Source organism: Melospiza melodia, chromosome 3 (genome assembly GCF_035770615.1).
Source record: "Melospiza melodia melodia isolate bMelMel2 chromosome 3, bMelMel2.pri, whole genome shotgun sequence".
NCBI lineage: Eukaryota > Metazoa > Chordata > Aves > Passeriformes > Passerellidae > Melospiza > Melospiza melodia.
Window position 1 is genome coordinate 2898867 of NC_086196.1, and position 27508 is coordinate 2926374.

At 40.2% G+C, this 27508-nt stretch overlaps 1 protein-coding gene across 10 annotated transcripts in view; it reads left to right on the forward strand.

Annotated features, from left to right (window-relative positions):
• Positions 1-27508, forward strand: part of DST (dystonin) — a 289433-nt gene that overhangs the window by 71906 nt on the left and 190019 nt on the right. For all 10 annotated transcript variants that reach the window (XM_063150658.1, XM_063150659.1, XM_063150655.1 and 7 more), the window contains one exon: positions 15672-15733. In XM_063150658.1, coding sequence (XP_063006728.1) covers positions 15672-15733 — 62 coding nt within the window. The remainder of the gene's footprint in view (positions 1-15671; positions 15734-27508) is intronic.

The following is a 27508-nucleotide window of genomic DNA, read 5'->3' on the forward strand; positions in this document are numbered from 1 at the left end:
ATATTTCATGATAAGTCAAGTCTGATTTTAGTTTTTAGATCCTGTGATCCTTTAATCTTTAAATAAAACAAGAACAATTGCCCTATGTTCCCACTCCTTAGCTTTTTCTGTAAATAATTTAATATTGCAAATATTTTATTTAGGTAAAAGATGTGTAAAATCCATCATTTAGCTGTGATTTTCTATGTAACTACTTTTATTTCCAGGAAATGTTTTGGCATGTTAAGAACTTTGTATTGACTTTGCTTTATTAAATCCTTCTTCACCTTGTTTGGCTTGAGTGACTACACTGAAACAACTAACTGCACTTCCCTTCCTCCTTTGCTTTTGTTGCTCCTTGTGGTTGTTCCAGTGGCTTTGCCTTGAATGGAGTCCTCCTTATCCTTATTTTCCTTACTCCTTTGGAATTGTCATGGCTCTTTGGTGGTCTTACCTCCCATTCAGGATTTCTGGGCAGTCTGAGTCATCCTGGCGGCATCTGTTGCTGTAGTGAAGGTGATTCAGAACTCCCTGTTGTATTGATCCACAAACTTCTGTCTGCGTGTTCAGTCACCTTTCCTTTTCTTTTTCCTCCCCCGCTGTGTGTGTCACTGTTGAGGGCACTTACCAGCCTCTAAGGCTGAAACATGTGACTCTTCTCTCAACTCTTTCCTCAGACTGTGGAGTGGTTCTGGGAACTTGCCTTTCTTCCTGTGCATGCAGCGTAAATTTTCCTCCAGAGAGGTCTGAGTCCTGTACTGACTGCCACAGGATCCATCTTTATAACTCTCCAGATGCTAAGCTTAACCAGTCACTTCAACGTTCATTTTTACTGAAATCGTTATCTTTGCATATTGCTGCCCTGGAATACTCTTCTTGCACTATTTAATGTACTAGCTTCTTGTTTTTATCTCCAGTACCACTCACAGCTCTCTCTGCCATATCATTTCTCATTCCTCAAATTTTCATGTTCTTCAGACATTTTCAAAACTCCCTATGCCCATGGTTCTTGTGTTTCTTCTTTATCAGCTGCTGTTTTTATGCTTGGCAATGAATTCTCAGAAGTGACCTTTTAAGTTCCTTTGAAACCTTCAAATCTCCACCTGTGGTGACACTTCTCTGAGCTTCTATTCACAGGAAGTTATCAGAGGTCCATGAGGGAGTTTAGGTCTCAAGCTCCAGGGGATCAGCAGAGCAAAGGTGTCCCAGCTCCCTGAGTGCTGCCCTGGCACCTTGCACTGCAGAGTGAAATCCCTGGCTGTGGTGGTGCAGTTTGATGAGAAGGTGCATTAAGGTGGTTGTAGTAAATTTAATGAAGAAACAGCTACCTGCCCTCATATCATCCTGAAGCCTCACTGACCCCTTGTTCAACAACCTTTAGTATTATCTCAGGACTGATAAATTTTACGTGATCGTAATGGATGATTCAAATGTTACTCTATTTTCTTAATCAATGCAGCCATGAGTATGGGAAGGAAGTGGTTAACTGAAAAAATATGCTATTTTAATTGGCTGTTTGTGTGCAAATTCAATTTCAGAGTGGTAATTATTTCAGGATAATATGTATCTAATTAATTAGCACTATTATTCCTTTTTCTGTCCTGAGTTTGCAGCTCTCACACCTAATCATACCAGCAAAGCCACACTGAAAAATTATGTGGTTTTCCTCTTTTACTTGAATAGGTGGGTTGTTTGTTTCGTTAAGGGCAGAAAATTTGTGATCCTATAGAACTTTCACAGCTCTCTGTAATGTTAAAGGCAGAAATTCATTTTGTTATAGACTGTGAATATATATTGTAAGTCTGCCTTAAATGGGGCATGCAGAGGCTGCATAAATGCTCAGCAAATTTGCATGCTCTCTGTGAAATCTATAGTAAGAATTTAAGATGGGAAAGATAATTTGATGATCAGGGCACCTGCCTGCCCAGGTAGACTTCCCTCCATAGCACGCTGTTTCCAGTTGCTTTCTATTGTTTTTCCAGATGGTTGTGCAGCTGTATATCTTGTATAGAAGCTCCATATTCAGTACAGCAATCCTCTGTGTGAAAAGCAGTCACGTGTCAGTCTAATAACTTTCCTATTTTTCTACTAAAGATCATTTTGCATGTCTCAGCATGACAGTTCAGCCAACTGGCTTCTCTTTACATGAATGAAAAAAATGCTTTGTTGGTAAGTCTTTATGAAATGGATTAAGACTGTAGGTATTCCCAGTGAAACAATATGATCAAACCTGTTTAACTCAGTGAAAGTGTTTACTTTAGGTTTGTGTGGTAATCAAGAAAAGCCATCAATGAGATTTTCAAATTATTGTACCCTTGTGTTACAAATAAAATGTTTTCTTTGGATCAAGTCTTTAGATTGAATTGGCTGGGGTTCTTTCTTATTTTCTGGAAATCTGATAGTGGCTTCAAACCATGTGTGTATTCTTTGTCTTCCTACAACACAGAAAACATCCTAGTAGTTATTTTTACATTTCTTTGTTGTGGCAGAGAATCTTCCATTGTTTACGAAACTGAAGGGAGAACAAGGGGCGAGTGTGCTGGTGGAGATGAATGAGGGGCAGTATCAGTATACCCCACAGTATATACATCTGTGGGGTAAACATCAGCTGCTGAGATTTTATTTTTAGTGCTCAATGATTTTTATTCTTGTTCCCATTATTTTGACATCACATGCAAATCAAATTACTCTGCTTTAATATAAGTGGATCAAAGAGTCTGAAGATCAGAGGAGGGAGAGAGACCTAATGATTTAACCAAATCTAGCAACACAGATCTCTGCTCATATCCCCTCTTTCCAAGCTCTCCTGAGTCTGTTAGTGGGTACATTCATGCATTTTGTATGCTAGATTACAGTTTCATAGTCTTAGCTGATAACTGGGGTCATGGCCCCATGGACTGTGCTGTTCAGAGCTGTGTGTGCCACATGGAAACATTGCTGCTCTGCCTCCAGTTCTGCTCTGTGGCACTCAGGAGTTGGCGCAGTCATGCAAGCAGAGGGCCTGAGAGGCTGCCTGAGGAGGAGCTTGCTAAGGGAATGCTATTCTGGGTCTTCTTTTCTTCTCTCAGGACCTTTACATGGGTCTCTTGGAACATATCCCACTGCTTTTTCTCCAAGGGCAAGTATAAAAAGAAAAGCAGAAAGACTTGATCAAAAGACAGACATACACAAAATCAGCACAGGTCTCCACTGGCTTCTGGGGATTTGGGAAAAATGCCTGCAGTTTTCTTAGTGCAGTGATGCAGTACACACAGTAAGCTGCTGTGACCTGAGTTTGCACTGGATTGATGAAATAGGCTTTAGTCTCATAAGCCTTTGTTTAATTAGACATGTCCTCCCAGTGTGGGATTTCTGTTAAAACCTGGTTCACCATTTCAAAATATATAGGCTGTCGTGTGGTGGTGTAGAAACCCATTTTTAATTTGTGTCAGAACTTCATTGATCACTTATAAAAACCCCCAAACAACTAAAAATCAACAACCAAACATTGGGACCTGATGAGTGAGAGCTCTCTGTGCCCAAATTAAGGTGTGAACAAGACCACATGCTGAAGTCAATAATACTGGTTTTGTTTAACAGTAAATGTGAAGTAGAGAGATAGAAATAGAAAATGGGGGTGTGGAGAGAGGATGAGAGCAAGACAGATTAGGCAGAAGATAGTTACCACCCAGTGCCATCTGTTGATCCATCTTCACCCTGGGCTTCCTGCTGGTGGGGATGCCAAGGTCATTCAAAACTTTTCATTATTTATACATTTGAGAAAACAAAGGAGTTAATGCTCATTGGCTACTGATTTCTCTCATTCTATTGGCTAATATTATTTAGCCTCTTTCTCTTTTGAGGTGGATTGTGAGTTGATGGTTGTGATTTCCCACTACAGGAATTACAGTCTGAGCTGACTTGAGCACTGTTGCTGAGTTGGCTTTCTTTGTGGTCCATAAATTCTGCCATTATCAGTGATACATTCTTCTCCCCAGCTTTGTTTACCTCGTCCTAGACCTGAGATAACACTTGGACAATAATACCACCTGTCTTATCTCAAGTTCCTGTCCCTGTGGTTTAACTTACAGTCCAAGTTTCAGGTATCCCCAGAGGAATATTGTGGGGGGCTTCAGTGGTGTTTGGTGGTTTCAGCTGCCATCTGTCCTATCTCTTGGGGTGATCTTCATTTGACTGATGATAGGTGTATGAGCAGTTGCTTCTTCACATGGTCTGCCACAGTGGGAATTTTTTCAGGATACATTACCCAGGATGTGCTAGCCACACCTCCCTGCACCAGCTGTGGGGTTGTCACTTCATTCTGTGCTTGACTCGTGGCCAAATCTTTCTATGACCTGAACAGTTCTTGAGGCAGGCAATTGTGATGTTAAAGTCCTTACATCAAGCACACAAACTTTAAAAAAAATAGTTTAAATTTTGGTTGGAGAGGTAATTTTAACATGCGGTGATGCAGCCACAAGTCAAGGGGTGCTACAATAAATTTTGCAGGACAAGGTATTGCCTACTGAGTTTTTTGTTGGACTACATACAGGCTACGTGAGTCTTGGTGGATGGATGTGATATTTTCACATGGGCCTTCTCTCTCATTTAGAAGGAAGAAGTAAAATAATACTGGAAATTGAATCTAATTGGAAACTGATTATTTTCATGATAGCTTTCCAGTACTGCTAGTTGCCATCTGTGCAGTTCTACTTCATTGGGCTCTTTGTAATAGTTAAACATGTGTCCTGCTACAGGGCTTAAGGGAGAGGTCTGCACAAAAGAAAATACTATAGAAGGTTGCTGAGCTTCAGGAGTTTTTTTTCCACAGGGTATTGTGCTAATGCAGAACTTAGCCAGGAGTGACTCTCTGGGCACAAAAGAACTAGACATGGAGCCCTGCAGTGCTCCAGAGGACAAGAATGTTTTCTTCTGTGACTTCAGTTAATCTGAATTGGTTCATATTTTTTTAAATGCCTAAATAAGAAAGTTGGATGCTCTATTGAATTATTTTTTTCCTTCCTAAGTGGAACAGGCTTATATGTAACCACTATTGATTCATTATCTCCCAGTGTATCTCCTGTGATCTGCTTGTATCTCTTGTTGATTTCTTGTCTAATTCTTCAGCTATCTACTTTGAGCAGCTGGGACCCTTGTTTCATTTATGATTCTGAATCTTTTAGAACACTCTTGCGGGGACTGGAAGGCACTAGAGGAAATGCTTTTTGAACTTAATTTCATATCTCTCTTCTGATTAGTTTTGAAGCAGCTACTTAACCATGCTAAAGGGCTGACTGAGATTGTTTGAATTTTGAAGTCATCCCTCAGGGTTCCTCTTGGTTTTGATGTCTGTGCACACACTGAGATATAGCAACATTTCCTCCATACAGTTGTGGAAATTATTAATTTACATTCCCGCAATCATACCAGAAGTATGGCTCTTGTTCCAGTAGTTTAAGTTTTACATATTATCTTTTGCATGGGATGGTAAAGCCAGGCAGGCCTGCAGTTTTAATGCAGTATTTCAGATGTAGGACAGCTGAATTCTTCGTCTTGCTTCAAGCAGAAATGCAAACTAGTGGCAGAAAATGGTCTGAGTGAAAATTTGAGTGCAGTTTCCTATGGAGCCAGATGGGTGTGCAGTTAGCAAATTGTTGAATGATTTCAAGACTGAAAGCATTTGTTTGCTGCATATTGTGGTTTCACGTTCATCTGCATTTGTAGGTTTGAGGGGTATTACAGGATATCGCAAGCTTAAATGGTGAGACAATTCTTCTTATAGTTTGGATTTTTTTTGTGTGATTTTGTCTGCACGTGGTCTTGATTTGGATTTTGGAGGTGGTCATACCTCTGTCAGAACCAATGGAAGTTCAGTGATGGCCCATTCATCTGCACTTAGGATTAAATTCTGTCCTCCAAAACTATCAAAAAGTCTTATTTTGTTTTTAGCAGACTATAAAACACTATTCTGTGTTGTGCCTTTTAGACTTTTTGTTTCAGCAAATATCTCTTGATATCAGTGATGTCAGTCTGGAGTATGAATATTGACGTTAATCAAGCTTGTCTGGCATTCAGGTTGTCATGTATGATCACTTGGGAAGCAGCTGCTTTGGAAACCGGGAAGGGCTGAGCCCCAGCAGCTGTTCATAAGCTGAAAAATGTCTGTGGCCTGGAGTATGAATTCATGGTCCCAGGTACAACTGGTTTACTACAGTTACTCAAAATAGGTTGTTAAAGAGTGGCCAGAGTCTGACACAGGACTCTGAGGTCTTCCCTATGTCCAGGAAGCAAATGTACCCAAGCCATGTGGGCAGCTTGAGCTCCCAGGGCTCCAGAGAAGTCTTCTCCTCCTGGCTGACTGTTGGGGTTCTTCCTGCTAGATCAGTATCTTACATAGGCTCAGGGAACTGTGCTTGTTTGTTGGCAATAGAATTGTGTCTTTTGGGTAAGAAAAAAGCCATGAACGGGTGTGTGTGCAGCTGGAGGGGATGGTGCAGCTAATGGTAGGATTTTATTGCTGGGTCTGTATGAGAGTCTGATAAGCCCATCTAATAATTTAACAGATTATAGTGGGCATGAGAGGCTAAACATTGGGTTTTGTTTTACAGCAAGGTAGCAACATATATTTCAGACAGAGCACTGTATTTTGCAAAGCCTTTTACAAGAGCAAATAGAATTTACATGTGACTAAGGACTTCTATTATTTTTATTTTATAGCTATTTTCGTTTCATTGCAAGTATACTACTAACGTATCAAAACAATTGATTTCAGATTTTAATAGACATATTAATCAAACAGATTATCCTGATAATTAACTGCAAAGAATTGCAGAGTTTCGAAGATAAGTTTAGTTCCAGATCACAGCATTTAAAATTCTGTAATATTTTAAGTCTTCTCTCCATGAATTAATCTGCACTTTTGTTTCACTCCTTTGCTTGGAAGGCTGGGAGGGTGCTGTGATGGGTCACTGGAGTTGGCTGAACAAACATGCATCAAGTAAAGCACAGAGGAAAAGACAATATCTTTGGATTATGTTTGCAGCTGTTGCATTCAAGACAACTTCATTGGGAAGCCCACTTCACTGATGACTGAATGTAATGCAAAAAAAACCGGTGAAGCTGTCCAGTTTATTTTCAGTCCTTGTAGTTTTTATTGTGTGTTTTCTGCCAGCTTTTGTAAGACTTGCCAGTCTTTGATGCATTTATGTCTGTTGTCAAATTTAGTTCACATTCAGCCTACAAATTACATTGCTCATTTCTTTAAAGAGCATTTTTTCTGAAAATATTTGCATTTTTATAGCTGAATGCATACTCACAGAAACAACATGGCAAGTGAAATTTCCAATACTATTTTGTAAAAGAGAAATAAAAATATTCTGCTTGAAAAAATATGTCAGAGGTTCTAAACAGTTTTGTATTTAATGAAGGCTGAACCTTAATGACAGAAGCTAATGGGGGCTTAGTGAAATGTAGCTGTTAACTTCACAATGAGTGTAAGTTTGGTCTTATTTGACTGAAATTCCAAAAAAACCCGAATAATTGCTAGTTCATTCTCAACTCTTAATGCATATAGTTCACAGTTTAATAAAAATAGAGCATGAAGGGGAATGAGATTTCAGAATAAGTGGGCAAAACTTTTTATTCTGATTCATCTTTGTAATCAGATCAGCTGTATATGTGACTTTTCATCCCAATGTGTGAGATTTGATTGGTTTTCAGAGGAAATTAAACTGGAAAGAGATTTAAATTTTTCACTGACTTAACTGAAGCAACCAGAAAAATTAAAAGACCTAAATTTGAAGTTTGTATTTCATTGCTATTTAAATGAACAACACAAAGCTTAAGATAGGTGTAAATTTGAAATTCTTCCATAGTTGTGTTCCATTCCACATCTGATGTGACATGATATACAAAGTGAAATTTTTTGGGAGTTTGATTAGGAGAATGCAGAAGAGGAGCCATTCTTTTGAAAGAACCTTGCCAAACCAGTGCAGACCTCAACAGAGGGCAGTATTGAGTGGGATGCATTTTCTGGAAAAACACAGGATAGATGATCCCAATTGTCAAATTTTTATTTGTGAGAGTGGCAGTTGACTGTGGGAAACAATGGAGAAGCCCTGTTTGACCTCAGCAGTGTTCCCCTCTCATGGCACCTGGAAGTGAATGTCTTGGTAACAAGTCAGAAGGATCCAGTGGGACTTTTCTCATCCTTGGGTGGTATGTGGTTAAAAATAGTACTAGCAACGATGGAAACACCAGCACATAATGCAAGCTCTTCTTCAAGGGTTTAAACATAAATAAAAACTGTTTTGGATGTGAGAATTTTCCCCGAGGTTATTCTGGTTGCTGATGGAAACTTTTTGCTTGAATAACCCAGCTTTCCCCTGTGGCACTGCATCAGTTTCAAGTTTCAGGTATGTGGGAGCAGCACAGTGGGAAAGGAGCTCCTTGTGCCTCTTCCTTTTTTCTGGAAAGCTGCATGTGGCAGCATCTTTCATGCCATATATATGCAGTGGCAGCATCTTTCATGCCTCTTTGTGTATGTGTGGACCACCACATAAGTGGTAGCTGAAATGTCCCATCCCTAGGCCAGATGAGTTGGAGTTCAAGCTTGTCATGAATGTGGAAGTGATGGAATAAGCAGAAAGTGGGAAAGAGGAATGAAATAATTTCACCTGAATGAATAAGAATTTAAAAGTGGGGTTTAGGTTTTCATTATTTTTAAATGACCCTCAGTTAAATGATACATTTTAAGAGTTAGTGCTTTACTTATAAATGTCTAACCACATTCATTTTTGCTTGTGTTTCTTAAAGAGTAGGCTATATCCTATGTGTAGGGGTCCTTTGTGTACTGCTCGTGTGCCCTGCTGCCTCTGGGGGTTTTGTTTTTTGCTTTGCAATTCTTTCAACAAGGTGAAACCCCTTCATTGTGACTTATCTGAAATCTCTTATCCAGATTTCACTATCTGGACTTGTTAAATATATGTATAATTATATATATATTTAGCTTGAATTCTTCCTTCTCACATGTGGACCATACCTCTCTCTTGATCCATGCCCATAACTACCTTTCTTCTATATTAAACTGTGTACCTTTCCAGTCTGTCTCTAGTTATGCACTTGTTTTGTATCTGGATGACAAGGCCTCCTTTCAATTCTAAAACCAAAAAAAGAATGTGATGTTGACTCCAAGACAAGTTCCTACAAACTACTGACATTATTCCCTAAACTGCCCTGTAAATGCCAACAGGGAAATAAATGAAATATTGCGAGTTCTGATTTCATAAATCCAAGAGGAAGGTGATCAAATAAAAAAAAAAAATTAGAGGGTGTAAAATATAAAATGTTGCTCTTAAGCATGACAGATGTTTCCTACTCAACATCTGAATTTAAAATAGCACCATTATACATTAAAATGCATGAAGTGTTCTTTTGAAATATAAAACATAAAGCACTATCCGTAGCAAAATATTCTGTTAGAAGAAACAAATGCCTAAGAAGAAGCTGGATTCTCATGTGAGGTTACTATGAGAAAACTGTCATATTCACCCAGGACTTCTGAAGGTGAAGATAATAACTTGGAGATCCTTTAGCCAACAACCTAAATTTTCATGATAAATACTAAGTGTACAATTCTAATTCTCTGTCACTTTGGTTAAGTATTGGAGAGGTTCAGGATTGGTCCTGCAACTATCACCCTTGTAGACTTGTTTCTCTTGACTACTGTACTGGGGTTGATTATACAAAAACCCCTGGCCTCTAAATCTATTTTTTCAGTATTTCTTAGAATTTCTACAACATTTACCATAGATTGATATTTTTACAGTGGAAGGATATAAGAATTTTTTATTATGGGAAGGGGCATTGGTAAAGTATGTAAGGTTTTCCATTCTATGTGTCTTAATGGAAGTTTGACACAACAGCTGACAGTTCATAGCATTGGTCAGTACTCATACACTTTCATAATGGAGTTTCATTTTATTTGCTCCTAAATTGACCTAGGTAAGGCTATAACTAAGAATAATCACTAATTATATGAAAGATTATTACCTGTTATTAACGTTATTCAACCCTTCCATTTGGAAAAACCTGTACTTTTAACTTTTCAAGTTAGCCTTGTTTGAAGTGAGATTTTACCTTCCTGGAGACTGTTTCAGATGATGATGGGTTTGTTGAACCTGTCTCCCAGTTCCTAATTAATGAGCAAGAATTAATAATTGGTATAGGCATGGAAGGCCTGTGAGAAGGTTAGGATCAAGTTTGGATGGGCAGGAGCCTCCAAGATAAGGCATTTTCTGAATTGGATTTGTTCCCTATTTCTCACATATTCTGTGATTCTGGGTAATGCCCTAAAACAAATGCTTTCCCAAGAGACCATACATTATTATGCTCTATTTTCTGAATGTGTAGTTGGAGATACCAGGGTCTACCTTACAGAAGGAATGTTAGCAGTACCAGAGAAAACCCTATCATTAAATGAATTTTGTGTTCAGAGCTTAAAAAAAGATGAATGAATTGGTGCTCCATTTTCAACAACATGAAATACATTATTGAATAACTTGTTCTTAAATGAGTAGCATTTCTTCTATGCTATAGACATCAGTATTCTAAAAAAGTACTAAACAATACAATACAATACATATTATAAATAGCAACAATATGTATAGAAAAACTAGTGCATTTGTATATGAGTATAAATGTAAGTGATATATAAGAGTATGACATGAGTTTTCTTATATAAATACAGGAAAACCCCCTATCAGGGCTTTTGCAAATTACCCAGGCAAATGTAGAAAAACCTGTTGACTATCTGGCCATTCATGTATGCAAAACAGTATCAGCAGAGAAGCAAACATAACTTAGCAATGCCAAAAGCTGCCTAAGTAAATGAGATTTCTTTTTTAAAGTCTGTCACTGGGTGTAGGAACTCCAAACTTTGATACTGTCACCATTAGAATGAAGAAAGCAGAAATTGGCAGCTCATCTGGAGAATAAGGAGTTTGTATTCCTGCACTCATTTTGCATTTCCTTATGTCACTGTGGAGACAGGCACATTGTTCTGGTCATTCAAGCTGGTGGCATCTGGTGTGCTTGCTCAGAGAAGGTTTCAGGTTTGTCATGAGGTGGAGAGGAGCACTCAGTGGCTTCTGCATGTGAGCCCCAACAACCCCACACAGTGCTACAGGCTGGGCCAGAGGGGCTGGAAAGCTGCCTGGTGGAAAGGGCCTGGGGGTGCTGATCCACAGTGGCTGATCATGAGCCAGTGTGAGCCCAGGTGCCCAGGAAGGGCAGGGACATCCTGGCCTGTGTCAGCAATAGTGTGGCCAGCAGGAGCAGGGCATGGATTGTCCCCCTGCACTCAGCACTGCCGGGGCCTCACCTCCAGTGCTGGGTCCAGCTCTGGGCCCCTCACTGTGAGAGAGACACTGAGGGGCTGCAGTGAGTCCAGGCAAGGGCAGGGGAGCTGGGGCAGGCTCTGGAGCACGAGGGCTGTGAGGAGCAGCTGAGGGAGCTGGGGGTGTTTGGCCTGGAGAAAAAGGAAGCTCAGAGGGGATCTTACTGCCCTCCACAACTGCCTGAAAAGAAGCTGTAACCAGGTGGGGTTAGTCCCTTCTCCCAAGCAACAAGTGACAGGACAAGAGGAAATGGCCTCAAATTGTACCAGGGGAGGTTGAGGTTGGACATTAGGAAGAATTTCTTCACAGAAAGGTTGTCAAATGTTGGACCAGGCTGTCCAGGAAAGTAACTGAATCACCATCCCTGGAGGTATTTCAAAGACTTCTAGCTGTGGCACTTAGGGACATGGTTTAGCAGTGGACTTGGCAGTTGTTTGTTACCTGTTAAAGATCTTCTCCAACCTAAGCAGGTTTGTGATTCTCCCCAGGAGAGCACTGAAAAGACATCAATGCCATATGTTGGTGTAATCCTGATAGTGAACTTGACTTCCAGAGAAGCTGTTCTGATTCCAGACACTCTGAGCCATGTAATTTTGGTGGTTTGTGGAAGGGAGCATTGGTGTTAGAAGGATCTGGCTCCTCAATTTGCGCTTGGAATTGAGGAAATCAAAAGTGCACAGAAGGAGACCTTAGTTGCAGCAACTGATTTTTAAGCCAAAATACTCCAATTTGAAACCTCTTTAGATGCCTCTGTGTTATAGTGTACATTCTTAAAATGGGCTGTGAAGTTATTCAGACGGGTGACATTTTACTGAGCTACTTTCCAGGCACATAAAGCATGAAAAACTTTGAGTTTGTCTGATATATATGAATATTGTCTGCAGATAAAAGTGGATGAGCTTAAGTTGATTAATTAGCCACAGAGGGTTTATTGTGATAATCTATAGATCAGATTATCTAACAATATGTGCTTTCTTTCTGCAACTCCTGCTTCAGCTGTGTTCTTAAATTACCTTAATGAGTATCTGGCTGCTGGGTTCAGGGTGACTCTCTCCTTGCTGCTCGCTGCTGGTAGGGGAAAAAAAACAGACTTCCTTGTTTGGAAAGTTCAACATTTGTACTCAAATGTGTATTAGTGCACCTTAACGTTCAAAAAAACCCGTCAAACACAGATCCTTAATATTTATCTTGTTGTTCTGAGTTAAAGTCAGAGGGCTCACAGTTTTGACTGCTCGGACAGCATATGGGCTGTTTGCTCCTGTTTTTTTAAAAAAGGGGTGTTGCTACTCTGTGTCAGGCAGGGGAAGCCCTGGTCACTCCTTGGCTCTCCTTTCCCTGAAGAGAAAGGGAGCTCTGAAGTCTCCAAGGGCAGAATGAGAGAGTGTGGTGAAGAGAAGAGGGCGCAGAATGCAGAGCTGGTGGGGATCATGTGCTGCATGGGTCAGTAGCGCGGCCAGAGCGGGGCTGCCTGCGGGACAGGGCACAGCTCTCTGCGGGGGCTTTCTGTGGGTTTCCTTCCTCAGCTGGTGTTCATGTGGTCATTTACCTGTTTTCTGCTTCATCTGGGGAGCTGGGTTTGGTGTGCTGTGCTCTGAGCTCGAGCACACTGAACGCTGGCGCTGTGTTTTTTCTCTTGGCGTGCATTTGCTGTTCTGGGGGCACTTGGGTTTTAGATTTAAAATCGCAGTTGTGGTGTTTTGGTGGCCTTTCCCCCCTTTAATACTGATGTCTGTCACAACATGACAGGTGTCAGCTTTTCTCTTCCTTATGCATTTGGGTCTGTCAGTTATGGAATTTTTCTGAGCGTTTGTGTAATATATATGTATATATAAAGGAACGAGGGTAGTGACCATCAATTCTTTTGTGTATGTTAGCATTTTAATTGAAAACAGAGTTGAAATGAATAGTGACTTTGTATTCTAACATACATGATACAAGAAAGGGGATTTTTCAACCTTTTGTTTTTCTAACTGTCATTAAAGTAACATTTCCCAAAATGTAAATTTCTGTGTATTTGGTCAAAACTAGGTGGGATTACCTTAGTAAAAAAGACACTTTGGACACATTGTGAAATTCTGCAGTTGAGAAACTTTGTGTTCTTTTTAAAAGAGCTACTCAGAATGAAACAGTTAAAAGTGAAAGTGTTTCTGGAATTTTTTTATTTCTGATATTTTCTGTTCTCTACGTTTACTTAATCAAATCTTCCACCTTATTATGATAAATAACTTACGTCAGAAATGGTGTCTTGCTAGGTGAAGGCTATGGAGAAATGTATGTATAGCAAAAGATTTTCTTAATCTGCCAGATTTTTTTCCCCCAGTAGTACAGCTTTGCTCTCTAGTTTCTCTATCTCCTCTTTATTTGGGTCTTCAAGTAGAATAAAAGACTGTAGAGCTATGAAGTAGGGGAAAAAAGCATATGCCAGAAGCTTAGGATACCTTGAGTGGTGTGGAAAAGCATTTAGGAAACAGCAACTCTTCTGCACAGAGTTGAACGTACAAGCACAGTTCACATTCTGCCTGAAGATTTCATTGCCACAGTGGGCTGTGGCTATAAAAGTTATGGGTGTGTTAAAAAGGATTGGAAAAAAAACCAGAAAAAAATGTATCTATAGCTATTAAATGCAAAGATACGAATGAACATGTAGAAAGTCTGTGAGTCACATAAAAGGACTATGCAAAGGCTTCACAGGCTTTTACTTGTTTTGTTTTTGCTTTTGTTCCTCAGTAGTCATTTCTCACTGCTGTTAGGAACCCCATAAGGTGCTCAGTTTGGCCCAGGATGAACTCTTGTATATCTTGCTGTTTTGAAAGACTTCAGTATCACACTATGGATTTGAAAGACCTTCTGTGAATTTATTTTAATTTAATAGTTGTTATAGTTGACCAACCTAAAAACTGTATTTTTTTAAAGTAAAATACAGGACCTGGTTCAGTCTTTTAGTGACGGCAATAGGTACACAGGGATTTTGTTTTGCTACCTGAGCTCATTGTTCATTCTCAGCCACACTGCAAGTAGCCTGAGTCAATGAAACAGCTGCAGTTGTGTTGTACAGGGCTGAAGGGCTCTGGCTATTTTCGACTTGCACAGGTGGTGCCAGTCCTGAGACACTGTGACTCCTGCTCTGGGGAGCCCTGGGATGGTGACCAGGCTCTGTAGCAGTTGTGCTGGCTGTGACCCTGCTCAGTGAGCTGGAGATAACTCTTGTGCTGGGGTGGTGGTTAGGTTTTCCCCAGTGTGGCTTGGCAGAACACATGCTCGTGCTCCCTACCCATAAGTGGGATGTGTCGCAGACATTTTTCCACAGAAATCCTTTCTTTCAGATTTCTGTGTCTTCTGGAAGGCAGAGGCCTCAGAGGGGAAGGTAAACAATTGTTATCAGCTGCTGTGGAATGCAATAGGATTCACCTTGATTGGCTCATTTTCTATGTTTATAATTAAGGGCCAATCACCAGTGCAAGCCAGGGGACTGAGTCCCTGGACACAACTTTGTTATAGATTCTTTCTTTCTATTCTTAGCCTAGCCTACCTGCTCTGCAAGCCTCTCTCTATATTCTATTAGTATAGTAATAATGTATTATATATAATATCTTAATAAATAAGCCTTCTGATCAAGATACAAGATTCACCATCTCTCTCTCACCAGCTGCGACCCACTCAGGCGCGGTAATAGGGATGCTTTCTTACCCTGAGTCCATTGCATTTATTATTTCTGCTCAGCATTTCATGGGCAATCATTGATGCTGACTGTCATGCCAGGGAGCAAACTGCTGGCACTGGCTGGGCCCCATACCTGGGTTGGTGGACATCCCTGCTTATTTTGCAGAGGGTTGGGAGTCCTTTCCCTGGCTGAAGCTGTACCAAGCCCTTGTGTGTTTGAACAAGGGTGCTGTGCCAGTTGAAAAGCATAATGATTGAAAAAGTTAGCTTTCATATCACAAGTTTTCTATTGCCTAATACACTAGTAACAATTTGATTATATAGACCATGAGTAGCATTTATAGTATTAAAGAGTTTGCCATGACCTTTTCAGTGCATTGTGATTGCCAGTTTACTTTTTCAAGGCAGTTCGATTTTTGTCAGTCGGCCACTGTTGCCCTGGAGGAACTCACCTGGAGTGTCAAGAAAATCATGCTGTGATGTACTGAAAAAAACCCCTTTCTGTGCTATTATTTTCATTAGACATTTTGGAGCTTTTGCAGGCTATTCTGTTTTTAAAATTTATTAGAAAATTGATTTTCTAAAGGTCTTAATAAAAAATCTTCCACATGATTTGTAGAGCTGTTAAAACATTTGTTTTTCCTTTTTTTCCTCTAGATGAGCGTGACAAAGTACAAAAGAAGACATTCACAAAATGGATAAATCAGCATCTCATGAAGGTCAGTTGTTATTTCTGTCTTGTCTGGATGACTGATTGCTACAGCAGTGATTGTGTCTTTTACTACATGTTTGATTTCAGGATGCAGCTGTGTTACATGTAAGGAAGATCTTAAATTGTGAGGTTTATCCATGTGCTTTGCCTTTGAGGAGTCATGGGGGAGTTGAAATGCTGCCCAAGGATGATCTGATGGAGTACTTGAATTTGAAATTAAAATGAGTCAAAGTTGATTTCTTTCTATAAGGCTTGGCTCATTTTTGGAATTTGTGTGTCATGGCTGTGGTACCACAGCAAAGGCAAATGAAGGAAAAAATATTTGAAATACCATGCTGAGGAGAGAGGGAATGACCTTGAGAGATCTCTAGATTATCCTGTGGCATCAATATGCTGCTCATGGATTAGAAACAGAGGCTTTCCAGGGGCAAAAGTCACTTTTCAATATCTTTCTTTTCAATAGCAGTGAACTTTGCTTCAGGGACAGACCATATTATTTTAACACCGTGTACAGATTTCAGTTGACAGAGAACTAAAAGCTGTGACTTCACCTTGACTGCATGGCCCTTCAGTTCTAAATTTGCTAAATTTGCTGTCTCTGGAGAAACGGATTGAATAATTACTTGACATAACTTCCTTTGATATTCCCCCTCACTCTGAGGTTGAATTCATGTAAAATTCACATTAGATAAAAATGTATCTGAGTTGATGTAAATAAAAACTGTCAGAGTTGAGATTTAATTAATGAGTGCAATGTTAAAATTCTGTTGAAAAGATCTCCTTGTATTCATGTTTAGAGAAAAATAGAGTTTTTTAGGGAACAACTTCATTATTTCTCTCTTTCTTGTGGCTACTCTTGCAGATATTTGAGCAATATTGGACACAGAAACAAAAGAGAGTTCCTACAGGGTTGTGTATTTTTTTCCCCCGCATCTTTAAAAATTTTAGGATGTATGTAGCTCTTGGGAATAGTGTAATATGGGAAATTAACCAGGCTTGGAACTGAAGTCGGACTCAAATTTGTCTTTTGCTAGAGACCTCTCTTGCAGAGGGACCTTTTGGTCCTTCTCATCATGACTGAGCCATCAGCCATCATGTTTCTATCAGCCTCTGTGCAGCGTAAAACCTTTCTGTGAGCAGGGTGAGTGTGGAGTCATAGAATGGCTCATCCCAATCGGTTTCCTTTTGTGAATTTTGTTAGACCCAAGGGAAGCATGCTGTGTCTAGAAACAGCTGCTCCAGGGACCTCTTCTATGCAGAAGCCTCCTCCCTTTATTCCTAAAACATCCAAGTGGCCCCGTGTCCCTGCAGAAAATTTTACTTGCTAATGAGAAAAGACAAAAGGCAGTTCTGCAGCCTTCCTTTAATGAATTTTGCCTCATGTTTATAATATAAGAAATGTATCCATTGTAGAATACTTCAGAGAAATTAAAGGGGGAAAAAAGCATCCAGGAAGGTTGCCAGGACTCAGGAAGTAAAATGCAATATCCAAATTAACCATCAGGCATTTCTTCATCTAATTGAGAGTAATTGTTGTCATGTTTATACAGTCTACTCATGTTTTTGTATTAAAGAAGCATTTTAAAAATGCAGCTTTAGTTTTCTGTGGGATGCAGAAAAGCCTATGTGAAGCTTTTTGGAGAGCAATCCTTTAATATGGGTTAAAAATAGTGCCTTATTTTACAGGAGAGCAGTGTACTGAAAATTATATTTCTATACAATTTCATTTTACAAATTTCTAAAATATGCATAGTCATCATTTCCATGCTGTCAACCTCTTGGGAGTAGCTTAAAAGAGATTTGGATTCTAAACCCATAAAGAAATGAGGGTAAAGAGTTCACTCTAAATCCTTTTGCGTTGCTTGCCAAGGTTAGTGGCCTTAGACCTTCATTTCCAAATAGTTCTGGGTTGGGTGATTGCAGAGGAATACAGATAGAAGAGACAGATGGTGTGTGTTGACTGTGTGCATTGCTGGCCTTGATCTTCATCTCAAATTGCTCACTTTAGAATTCAATTTTAGAGTTTCTAGTTCATACAAATATATTTTGACTATAGCTCTTCCATTAACTTGGAATTTGTGTAGCAACTCAACTTTGTCTTCTGGAAATAGTTTGAAAGCAAGTGGTGATACAGTTGTCAGATTTCTGTTCTTAGACATTGTTTCTAGAACCGTGACTTGTATGGAAATTAAAATCAATGTTTCAAGTGTTCTTAGTCTTAAAACATAAGGACATATTTAGAAAGCTAGCATGATAACATGGAGGGAATATAGAAAAATAGCACAGTAAATGAGTGCATTTCTAGCAGAGACAATGGCCTTCTCCTAGGCAATGCACTGAGTTGAACTTGAGCCCTCATTTCCAGCTACCTCATATTTAATACAAATCATATTCAACTCATATTTGCACATTCACTGTGAATACCTTGTTTCAGACAAACCATTTGGGAATTGTCTCATTTCAGGCATAGATTTATTTGAGCACGTTACCCAGACTTGTTTAGTAGATAACTGAGGGAACAGGCCCTTTTCAGTGTTCCTCCACTAAGACAACTACCTAAGGGGAAGATAAATTTTATCCTAGAAATGCTTTTGCTACACTGACTGTAAAAGGAGGTCATGTCTGTCATGTGTAGGGTCCAACAAGAAGCAGAAAAGATGACAGTGAAAATTATGAGAGTTCTTGGGAAAGACCAGACCACACATGTGGACATGTCCCCACTATGGGCATGGGGATGGATCAGATTTTAATTTCATCTTTTTTCCCCCTCCTATTTGTGCTTTTTGCTTTCTTTTTCCTGTTTCTTTTCTCTGTGCCCTGATTATTCTTTTGCTTTTATTTTTTCTCTTTCTTTTCTCATCTCTTTTCACATTTCCCTTTCTTATTTAGTGCTTTCCTTCCTCATTCTAATTAAACTCCTATTTTCCTGCAGTCCTGGAGAAAGTCCCAAATTTGCATGCTTTTATACCAATATATCTAAGAGGTTTTATTCTAGGTCAGCAGAAATGATGATTTTATGAGTTCCCATCTTTTGCTGGGGAATGGCATGGGAGCCTACTGTCACTCTTCTGATTAAGTTCTATATTTATGGTGTTTACTAAGTAACCACAAAGAACCAGATGACTATAAATATTTACTCTTCTGCTGTCTGTTGCCCATCTCTGGTTGCATTAGATTCAAAGTGTGTAAGTGCACAATATTTAAAATTCAGTGTTAGTCCCTTGTCAGTTTAGTTGAGCAGTAAAGCATGTTATGTGCTTTGCTAAAATAGAAACATAGTCATTGTAGAAATATTTCCTGCTCGTGTTCTTGAGATACCTAGTTTTTGACAGGTATGCAGTGTGTTATTTGCAAAATTCAGCTGTTCAAGTTATCTTTGAATTCCACAGCTTAAGGTCAAGTGGACTGTCACTAAGTTTTTTTAATGCTGAAATTTTTCTTTTGAATTGATAACAGATTTTCTGAGGACTGGTTGGAGCTTTAGACTTGCTCAGGCTACTGTTTGCTGTCTGATGGTGTGGCTCCAGTTCAAATGCTATCTTTTATGTCTTGTTGACATACAGACTGGAGAGGTGAGATATTGGACTTTAGACCTGCCTGCTGCTGTGGTTTGAGCTCCCAGGGAGAGTTCACATGCCAGTGTGTGTGGTGGTGGGGCAGAGGTCTCCTCTCTTCTTGGAAGCAGCTTCTGCTTCCAGCAAGTGTTTCACTCTGCTGCTGTAAAAATAGGGTGTTAAATCTTGCTTGAGCAGTAAGTAACCCTTGTTGTGACACGAGCAGGTAAATTTGTGTCTGCATGTTTTATTCTAGTGTAGTGTTCTCGTGGTCCTAAAGTGCCCAAGGAGAAATCCAGCCTCCATGAAAGCCCAGAAATTCTTCCTGACATCCTTTGAATTCAAAACCCCATAACTTAAGGAAGTAGTGAGGCATGTATGAAGCACCAGTGGAGGATGAGACGAAAGTCAGGAAATAAAAGAAGCTGTTGATGAAAACAGAATAAAAGCAGATAAATTCCTCTTTGTTGTTGATTTTATTTTTCAAATCAATTAAAAAATATTTTTGTAGTGCCAGGTCCTAGTCCTGAGAGATTAAATGGGCTATTTTGAAATACTTTGTTTCTTTATTAGAACTTAGGATGTACAGAAAATAGAACTAAAGGCAAGGCAAGCAGAGACTGGCTAGTGATAGAGTGAACACTTCCCTTCAAGGGAAAATGTTTCTTTGTTTTCACAGAATAAAAAGTTTTAGAGAGCCTCTTAATTGGCCTTCTAGCTGCCCTGTGTGCCTGGCTGCATTAGTGAGAGAGAGAACAGCTTTTTGCTGTGCAAAGACTGAATGAATAATTCAGAATAGAAACCTGAAGTTATTGATTCCTGGGTGTCCTTCAGGCAGCACAGGGTTTGCAAATGGCCTCTTAGGTCGATTGCTTTGTGAAATGTTCAGGTATGACCTTAATGGCAGCAGGATCGACTATTCCTGATAGAGCTCAGTCATTCCTTGCTGAAAGCTGGCACTTTACTGACACTAGTGGTTATCATTTTAGATAGCACTGCTCTCAGTATCTTCTTTTCCAGCCTGCAGTTAAAATGTTATTTAAAATTCCCCACCTCTGCTTTTAGAAATGAGTACTTTGCAGCTCTACATTGATATTAAAGGATGAGGGATGAGGTGCCTGGTGTTAGTCTAATGGTAGTAGCTTTTAAAAAAAAATCTCAATTTAACAGCTTTTGATTTTGAAACACACTCAGAAAAAGTGCACCCCCCCCCACCTTGTAAAATAAATGAAGGCTGATTCCTTGCTGTGCTGGTGCATCTAAATGAGCTTTGTATACTCTCCCCCCAGTTCATTCTGACAGCTGCTGCAAACTGTGTTGGGCACAACTTCCATAAAATTCCACTTCAAGGTGGTCCCCAGTTTGCTTTAGCCATTGAGCGCAGCTAAAGGATCAGTATTTCCTCCTCTATTTTGGAATTCAATTGTTTAGCTATGCCTACTGTCTTATGGGTGGACAGAAGAACATTTCAGTTTTTCTCCTAAAATTTTCTTCTGTTGTGTTTTCAGGACTAATTCTAAAAGGTCTTGAAGTATTTTTTCTTTCAGACATAGCCCTTCTGAAAAAATAAATAAAAACAACTCTTGAAGAACGTCATCAGTTAATGGTGCAAAGGAGTTTTTGGTACTTTCTCTGGAAATTTGCACAATTGCAGTTTATTCATTGTGCACACATTTTTTTCAAAAATTCTTCATTTGGAGGTAAACTACACTGCTTAGTATGAACTGCAGCCATTTGCATAACAGCTTAGCAAGCAAATTGGGGACTTTTTTGGTGTTTAATTAAAGTTTAGATGAGAGAGTAAAGTAACCAGGAAACAGTGAGGAAAAGTAGTGACAAATGCCACAAGTTAAAGCTGCAAAAGAGGAGGGAATTGTACAAATTTTTAAAGGATAATGATGAATTGCATCACAAAAATCTCTCTGCCAGTAAGCAAATAAATAAATAAGCAAGTTCAAGTCAATAAAAACTGTGCCACAGATTTTAAGCTTATTTGATCCTCTTTAATGCATTCAGACTTCATGACTAATTGGGAACAGGAGAGAGAATAACTGAAACCAATAAATTAAATATGCATGAAATATAGGCTAGCTTGAGCATATCGATTTTTATGGCATGCAACCCTATTGAACCAGTTGAGCACATGCTTTCATGTGTGGTGGGTTTTTAAAGAAAATGGTTTATATAGGTGCTCTTACATGAAAGAATGAGTATAAGGAGAACTAAGTCTGCCATGCATTGACTGCATGATGAATTAGAACCACTAGAATCAATATGCTCCCTGTTATAGACTTAATATATTAATGTATTAATTAATTCTCTTTTTTGTTCGGTCCGTTGTTTGCAATTAGTTCTCAGCATAGATTTAATTTAATATTATTTATTCCTTGGAGATTGCGAGAGATAAAATTCTAGCATTTGCAATTAAGTGTTGACTTTTTAATTAATTGTTAAATTATGCATAAGCTTATTTTTATCTATATACTTTTGATGTATCTGTATCTAATAATTATTTATATATCAGTTTAAAAGTACTAGGGTTTGGTCTAGCTCCCTTTGGGCTAATGTAACTGTGCCATTGGCTCCAGTGGGAGCAGTTTTTTCCCCAGTGTGTGGAATCCAGACAGTGAGCAACTTCAAACATTTAATCACAGACATTACCTAAGTATTTTGATCTACAGCAATATTTCATATACTCTGGAAAGGAAGGCTTGCCCTGAGGTAGTGTAGATGTGTGACAGTGTGAAGACCTAAAAAGGCACGTGTTATTCCTGTAAGGAAAGGTGTTCTCTGTTAAAGGCATTTATGGTGCTTTGAACAGGGACACTTCAATGTAATCACATAGCATCACAATGCTCCTTTACTTAGGAGGATTTTAATTGGAATAATATTTTATCAGCCAACCTTAGTATTTTTTACCTACTTCAGGCATGTTTGGAGCGTATTTTGTTTGGTGAGGGTTTGTTTTAGAGCTGAGTTTAATGTTACTAGCATTACATTTGCATACTTGAAACAATTCCTCCCTGGTGAGTTACATTTAGCAGCAGGTAGTAGAGGCCAGGAACGGTGAGGCCAAGTTGGAAACACGGAGGGTGATGAGAAGCGGGTGTACTGAAACACTGTGGCATGTTCCTGGCCAAAGAAAAAAGGCAGTATGGCTGCTGTTGATTGGAGGCATTGAGCTGTATCAAGAAATTTGATGGTGGGTTTTTGGTCACTAATTTGGCATTGGAAAGACAGAACTGTGTAGCAACGGGGAAAATAATTTATCCTCATAATTGACAGAAGGGACAAGGTGGAATTCTGCATTTGAAAACCTGCAAAGGAGCCCTGAGTATTGTATGTAAGAAAGGCATTTCTGTGGCACAGCTCAGCTCATCCCCAGGCAGGTGTGCAAACCACCCTTGCTGCTCTGTTCCCTGCCTGCTGCAGGGGCTGCCTCTGGTGTGAACAAGTTTTGTGAGCGAAATGCCAGCCAGAGAGACCTTCAGCCTGCCAAATTCAGAAAGTTGCTGTCAAAGCTGCTTTGTTAGATAGGTCTGGACTGGCTGGGAGGGGCTGCTTCAAAATGTAAAAAAAGCAAGGTAATTTGGAAGCCAGTGGTTGTAAATCCCAGGCTCACTTTTCAAAGAAAAAAAGAGAAGTGAGAAGTAAAAGCAAGATAATGAGCTGGAGAAAGCAACAGGTAGGGTCTCATGGGGGAGTAATACAGGAGAGGCAGAAATGCAGGAGATTTAGCAGTTGTTGAAGGTAAGAGGCACAAAGGCAGGCTACAGCCAGGCAGAACAGATAGGAGGCATTGCACAGAAAATACTGCTGCTTTCAAGGTGTGTGAAATACAAAGGAGCTGTACGAGAAGTGGAAATAAGGGTAGCAGAATTAAAGGTTTGTATAAAGGAGTTAATAAAGCAATGTGGGGTAAAATCAGAGAAGTACAGGGTCCGGAATGAATTAATGTGACCTGGAAGATCAGAGGAGAAAGACCCTGTAATAATGTCAGAATATGAAGAAAAAGGAAGTATTGTTTAGAAGTACATTACCAAGAAATAGAAGAAGATAAATAGTTTTGACCAATGTAGAAATGTCTGAATTACTTTGGTCTCTTTTTTCTATAAAGTGCTGAAACATGTTTTAATAAGATGAGGGTGAAATTCAGATAAGGAAACAGTGGATTGAAGAATATTTGGTACGTGACATTTTCTTATCACACAGCTTTATTTATCCAACAGTTAGTAACTCATTGATTTGTAACATTTTATCATTCTATTTAAGAACTCAGAGGAGGGGGGAGACTTCTAGAAGTCTGCAATTACAATAAGCATAATACCTCTCTCCCAAGGAGAAGAAAACAATGAGGAGTTAGAGACCTTGCAGGGTGACTTCTCTCCCAGGGGAGACTGGGGAACATCTGATCTTTGAAAGCAGGTGGACAAAGGGGAAGTGGTGCAAATGGCATGTCTGTACTTTTTTACATGCTACCAGACGTAGTGTCCTCAGCGCATCACTGCCACAAAACTGAGGTGAAAGGATAGCTGACAGAGCTTGCTGGGGTTATTGCCATTAATAATGGCTAGAGCTGGTGCTGGGAAGAGCCAGTGCCCTTGGCTGTTGCTGCTGCCATGGGTGCTGTCAGGTGCAGCAGCAGCATCTGCCTCTGGCAGCAACGCCCATGAGCAAGGACCTTCCCCTGAGGAGCATCCCAGGGCCTGCTGCCCTCACTCTTTCTTCAAGTGAGGTTTCAAGCTCTGTGCCTTCACCTTTGCAGGGACAGGTACACCTGCTTCTCTCTGGCTCTACAAGTCTCTGGCTCCAGCCTTCAGTGGTGTCAGCAACAGCCGTTGTCCTTGCCCTGCCACAAACCTCACAGGATTCATTCCTTGCCCTGGGCTGTGTTGGTTTATGCCCAGGGAGCTCCAGGAACTCCACATGAGCTCCTCACCCTGCCCTGTGGGCAGCGTGGTGCTTAGGAGACAAGGAGGCAGCCTGTAATCCTGCTTTCTCATAGACACAATTGTGGGCACTGGGCTGTGAAACTCTGCCTGGCTGCCTGACTTCTGATCTCTGTGTGGACAAGAGGCTTGTAGGCATCTCTAACAAAGTAGTAAGAAGATAATTTTTCTTGGAAGATCGAGAGTAGGTTGTGATAATTTGAGTTTGTTTAGTCTGAAGCTAAGAAGACTGAAGGGAGACGTGATAATGTGTCCTCAGTATGTAAAAAGTGTTTATGCAGGGGCTGGTGAACACATGATTTCTGAGGTCAAACTTTAGGGGAAGGGGCAACAAAAACATCAGTTTATTTTACAGGAGATTTAGTTTGAAGATTAGTGAGGAAAAATGTCCCTCTCTGTAAAGCCAAGTAAGTGTAGTCAAACACTGAAGCACTTGTACTGTGTTTTACATTTCCTTCATTTGGATTTTCAAGAATTAATTAGAGGAGAATCTCTAGTGGTTTTTAGCCAAACTGCACAGGACTGAGTGATCTGTCCAGTCCTTTTTAACCTTACACTTTTAGTGTTTTCTGACAGCCTTGTAAGGCACAGCCCTTCTCTGGTGAAGTATAATTCAGCTTTTGAGCCTTGAAGCTGATCGCTGCAAAATTCCTCAGCAAAGCTTATATTTTTATTACTTTAGTGATTTCAATCTGCATTAATCCTACAGTTCCAGTGAAAATGCCTTCTTTGAGATGGTTGCCATGTAAGGTGAAGCTAAGTGATGTTTGCTTTATATTCTTGTTAATTGTTTATCACATTTATACCTTTGTAAATAAAATATTTTTTAAAGGGGAGAACAGATGTTACAAGGGAGCAAATCCACTTCGTTGTGAGTCACACTTTCTTTGTTTTAGTTGTTTCTGGAATATTTATAAATATCTTTAGTCTTGCATACAAAACCATCAAAACAAAGTGTACTGATCTGAAGAAAAATCTAAAAGAATTACAGTGGTGCAAAAGGGGGAAGAGAGATGGGAATGCTGTGCCTTGAAATCACAACTTGTGCAAGCAGTGTTGTTGGCTGGGAGTATGAGTGGACTGGCATGGAACCTCACATGCCACACCACATGTGGCATCAGCCCCTCATGTTCTCTTTGATCTATCCACAAAATGAAGGTTAATTCAGTGCAGTAGATTCTCAAACTTGCTGGACATCTCTGTGACTTTATGTTTTAGATCTTTAAATTGTAGCAGTGGTGGAGTAGACATCCATTTTATGTTAGTGAATACGCATTTCTGCTTGTGAATCTGCAGGGGCTCCACGGAGGTGGATTTGCTGATGCCAATATGCAAATTTACAAGCAGACAACCAAGACTGTGGATTAATAGCAGTGAGGGTAGTGCTGTGATAGTGATAATAAGTGAGTGGAGTGGGACCTGGGGGATATCCTGAGTGGTTGGATCAATGCTGGTTGGAGAGAACCTTTGAGCCCCTTTGTCAAAATGTTTTGAGATGTGTCCAGTTGTGTGCTCTCCAGTACAAGAGAGACATGGAACTCCTGGAGTGGGTCCAACAGAGGGCAAAAAAGATTATTTAGGGACTGGAGCATTTCTCTTACGAGGAAAGGCTGAGGGAGCTGGGCTGATTGAGCCTTGAGAAGAGATGACAGAGGGAACCCATCAAGGTGTATGAGTATCTAAAGGATGGGTGGCAGGTGGTGCCAAGCAACAGGACAAGAGGCGATGGGCAGAAACTGAAGCGCAGGAGCTTCCACCTGAATATAGGAAGAACTTCTTCACTGTGCAGATGACCAAGCACTGGAATAGGTTGTGGAGTCTCCCTTACTGGAGATATTCAAGAGCCATCTGGACACCATCCTGTGCAGTGGGTGACTCCAATATGAAGGCTGGAACAAATGACCCACTGTGGTCCCTTCCTATCTGGCTCATTCTGTTTTGGTGTTAATGGACCCAATTTTCTTTTCCTGTAGGAAGTGGGAAGGACTTGTGACATTTAGGATACTTGCTTAAAGTTCTTCCATACAATGATGCTGTTTCAAAAATCACATCTACTGAAATCCATAGAAGGACTCCTTGATGTGTTCGTTTATGTCCTACAGTTTGATATATATGTAAGATTATACCTCTGATTGCACACTTGCTGATTTGGGGATTAGGAAAATACTGGAATGCATTTCATGAAACAAAAATGTGGGATGTTAAGAAAAATATAAGGATATTTAGCAATGGCCATATTATTTTTTTTTAAATTGAGCCAGAGTATATTTACACCTCAAAGCCAGACAAATATTGTATGATTAATAGTTATCCAGAGACATGGGAAATAATTGAAGGCTGGGGCAAAATTGAGTATGTGAAAGCAATGGAGATTGAGTTGTCTGGGAGAAATGTGAAGGTTAATGTGCAAAAAAAAAGTGACTGAGCTGAGCTTTTTAGTTACAAGGACAGGCTGTTAGAGGGATGGAACACAGGAAGGATGTTATGGTTGTCATGATAACAGAATGTAAAGCATTGGCCAGAGGAGACAGTGAAGGATGAATCCAAGGATGCAATCAAGGATGAATCTTCAGTTAGAAAACATCTGCTGTAAACAAAGATCAGGGGCGTTGAACTCACTCTGTAAAGGAGACTTGTTTAAATGTTCCTTAATAAAATCCTTAGTAAAGAATTTAATAACTATTAATCCTTAATAATCCCCTAAGGAGTGAGGAATTCCCTAATAAAGGAATTGAGTAACAGTAGCTGTGTCTGCTACTTGTGAGAATTAATATCCAGAAACATATTCAAACAGAAAAATTCCTCCTGAGTATTACAGAAAGAACCATTTATTCTCCGTGAACCACGAGAATTGTTTCCTGTAGAGTGGATTATTAGGCTGTCAAAAGCAAGGAGCGAAAAAGAAGAGAGTGAAAATGAGTTTTGGAGCCGCTAGGCCTAAGACTGGATTTCCCAGACTGTGCTAGCAAGGGAACAGGAGGCCAAAAGAGCTCTGGCCCAAGGGTGTGTGCCAGCTCGCTGCCAGCCCCGGCTGCGGGCCGGTGATGGGGAGGCAGGCGGGGTGTCCTGAGCGGGGTGTCCGGGGTGATGGGGAGCCGGGCGGGGTGTCCGGGGTGATGGGGAGCCGGGCGGGGTGTCCGGGGTGATGAGGAGCCGGGCGGGGTGTCCTGGGTGATGGGGAGGCGGGCAGGGTGTCCTGAGCGGGGTGTCCTGGGCGGGGTGTCCAGCCTGGAGCTGCGGGAGCAGCACCACCTGCAGCCCCGCGGCTCCTGCACACAG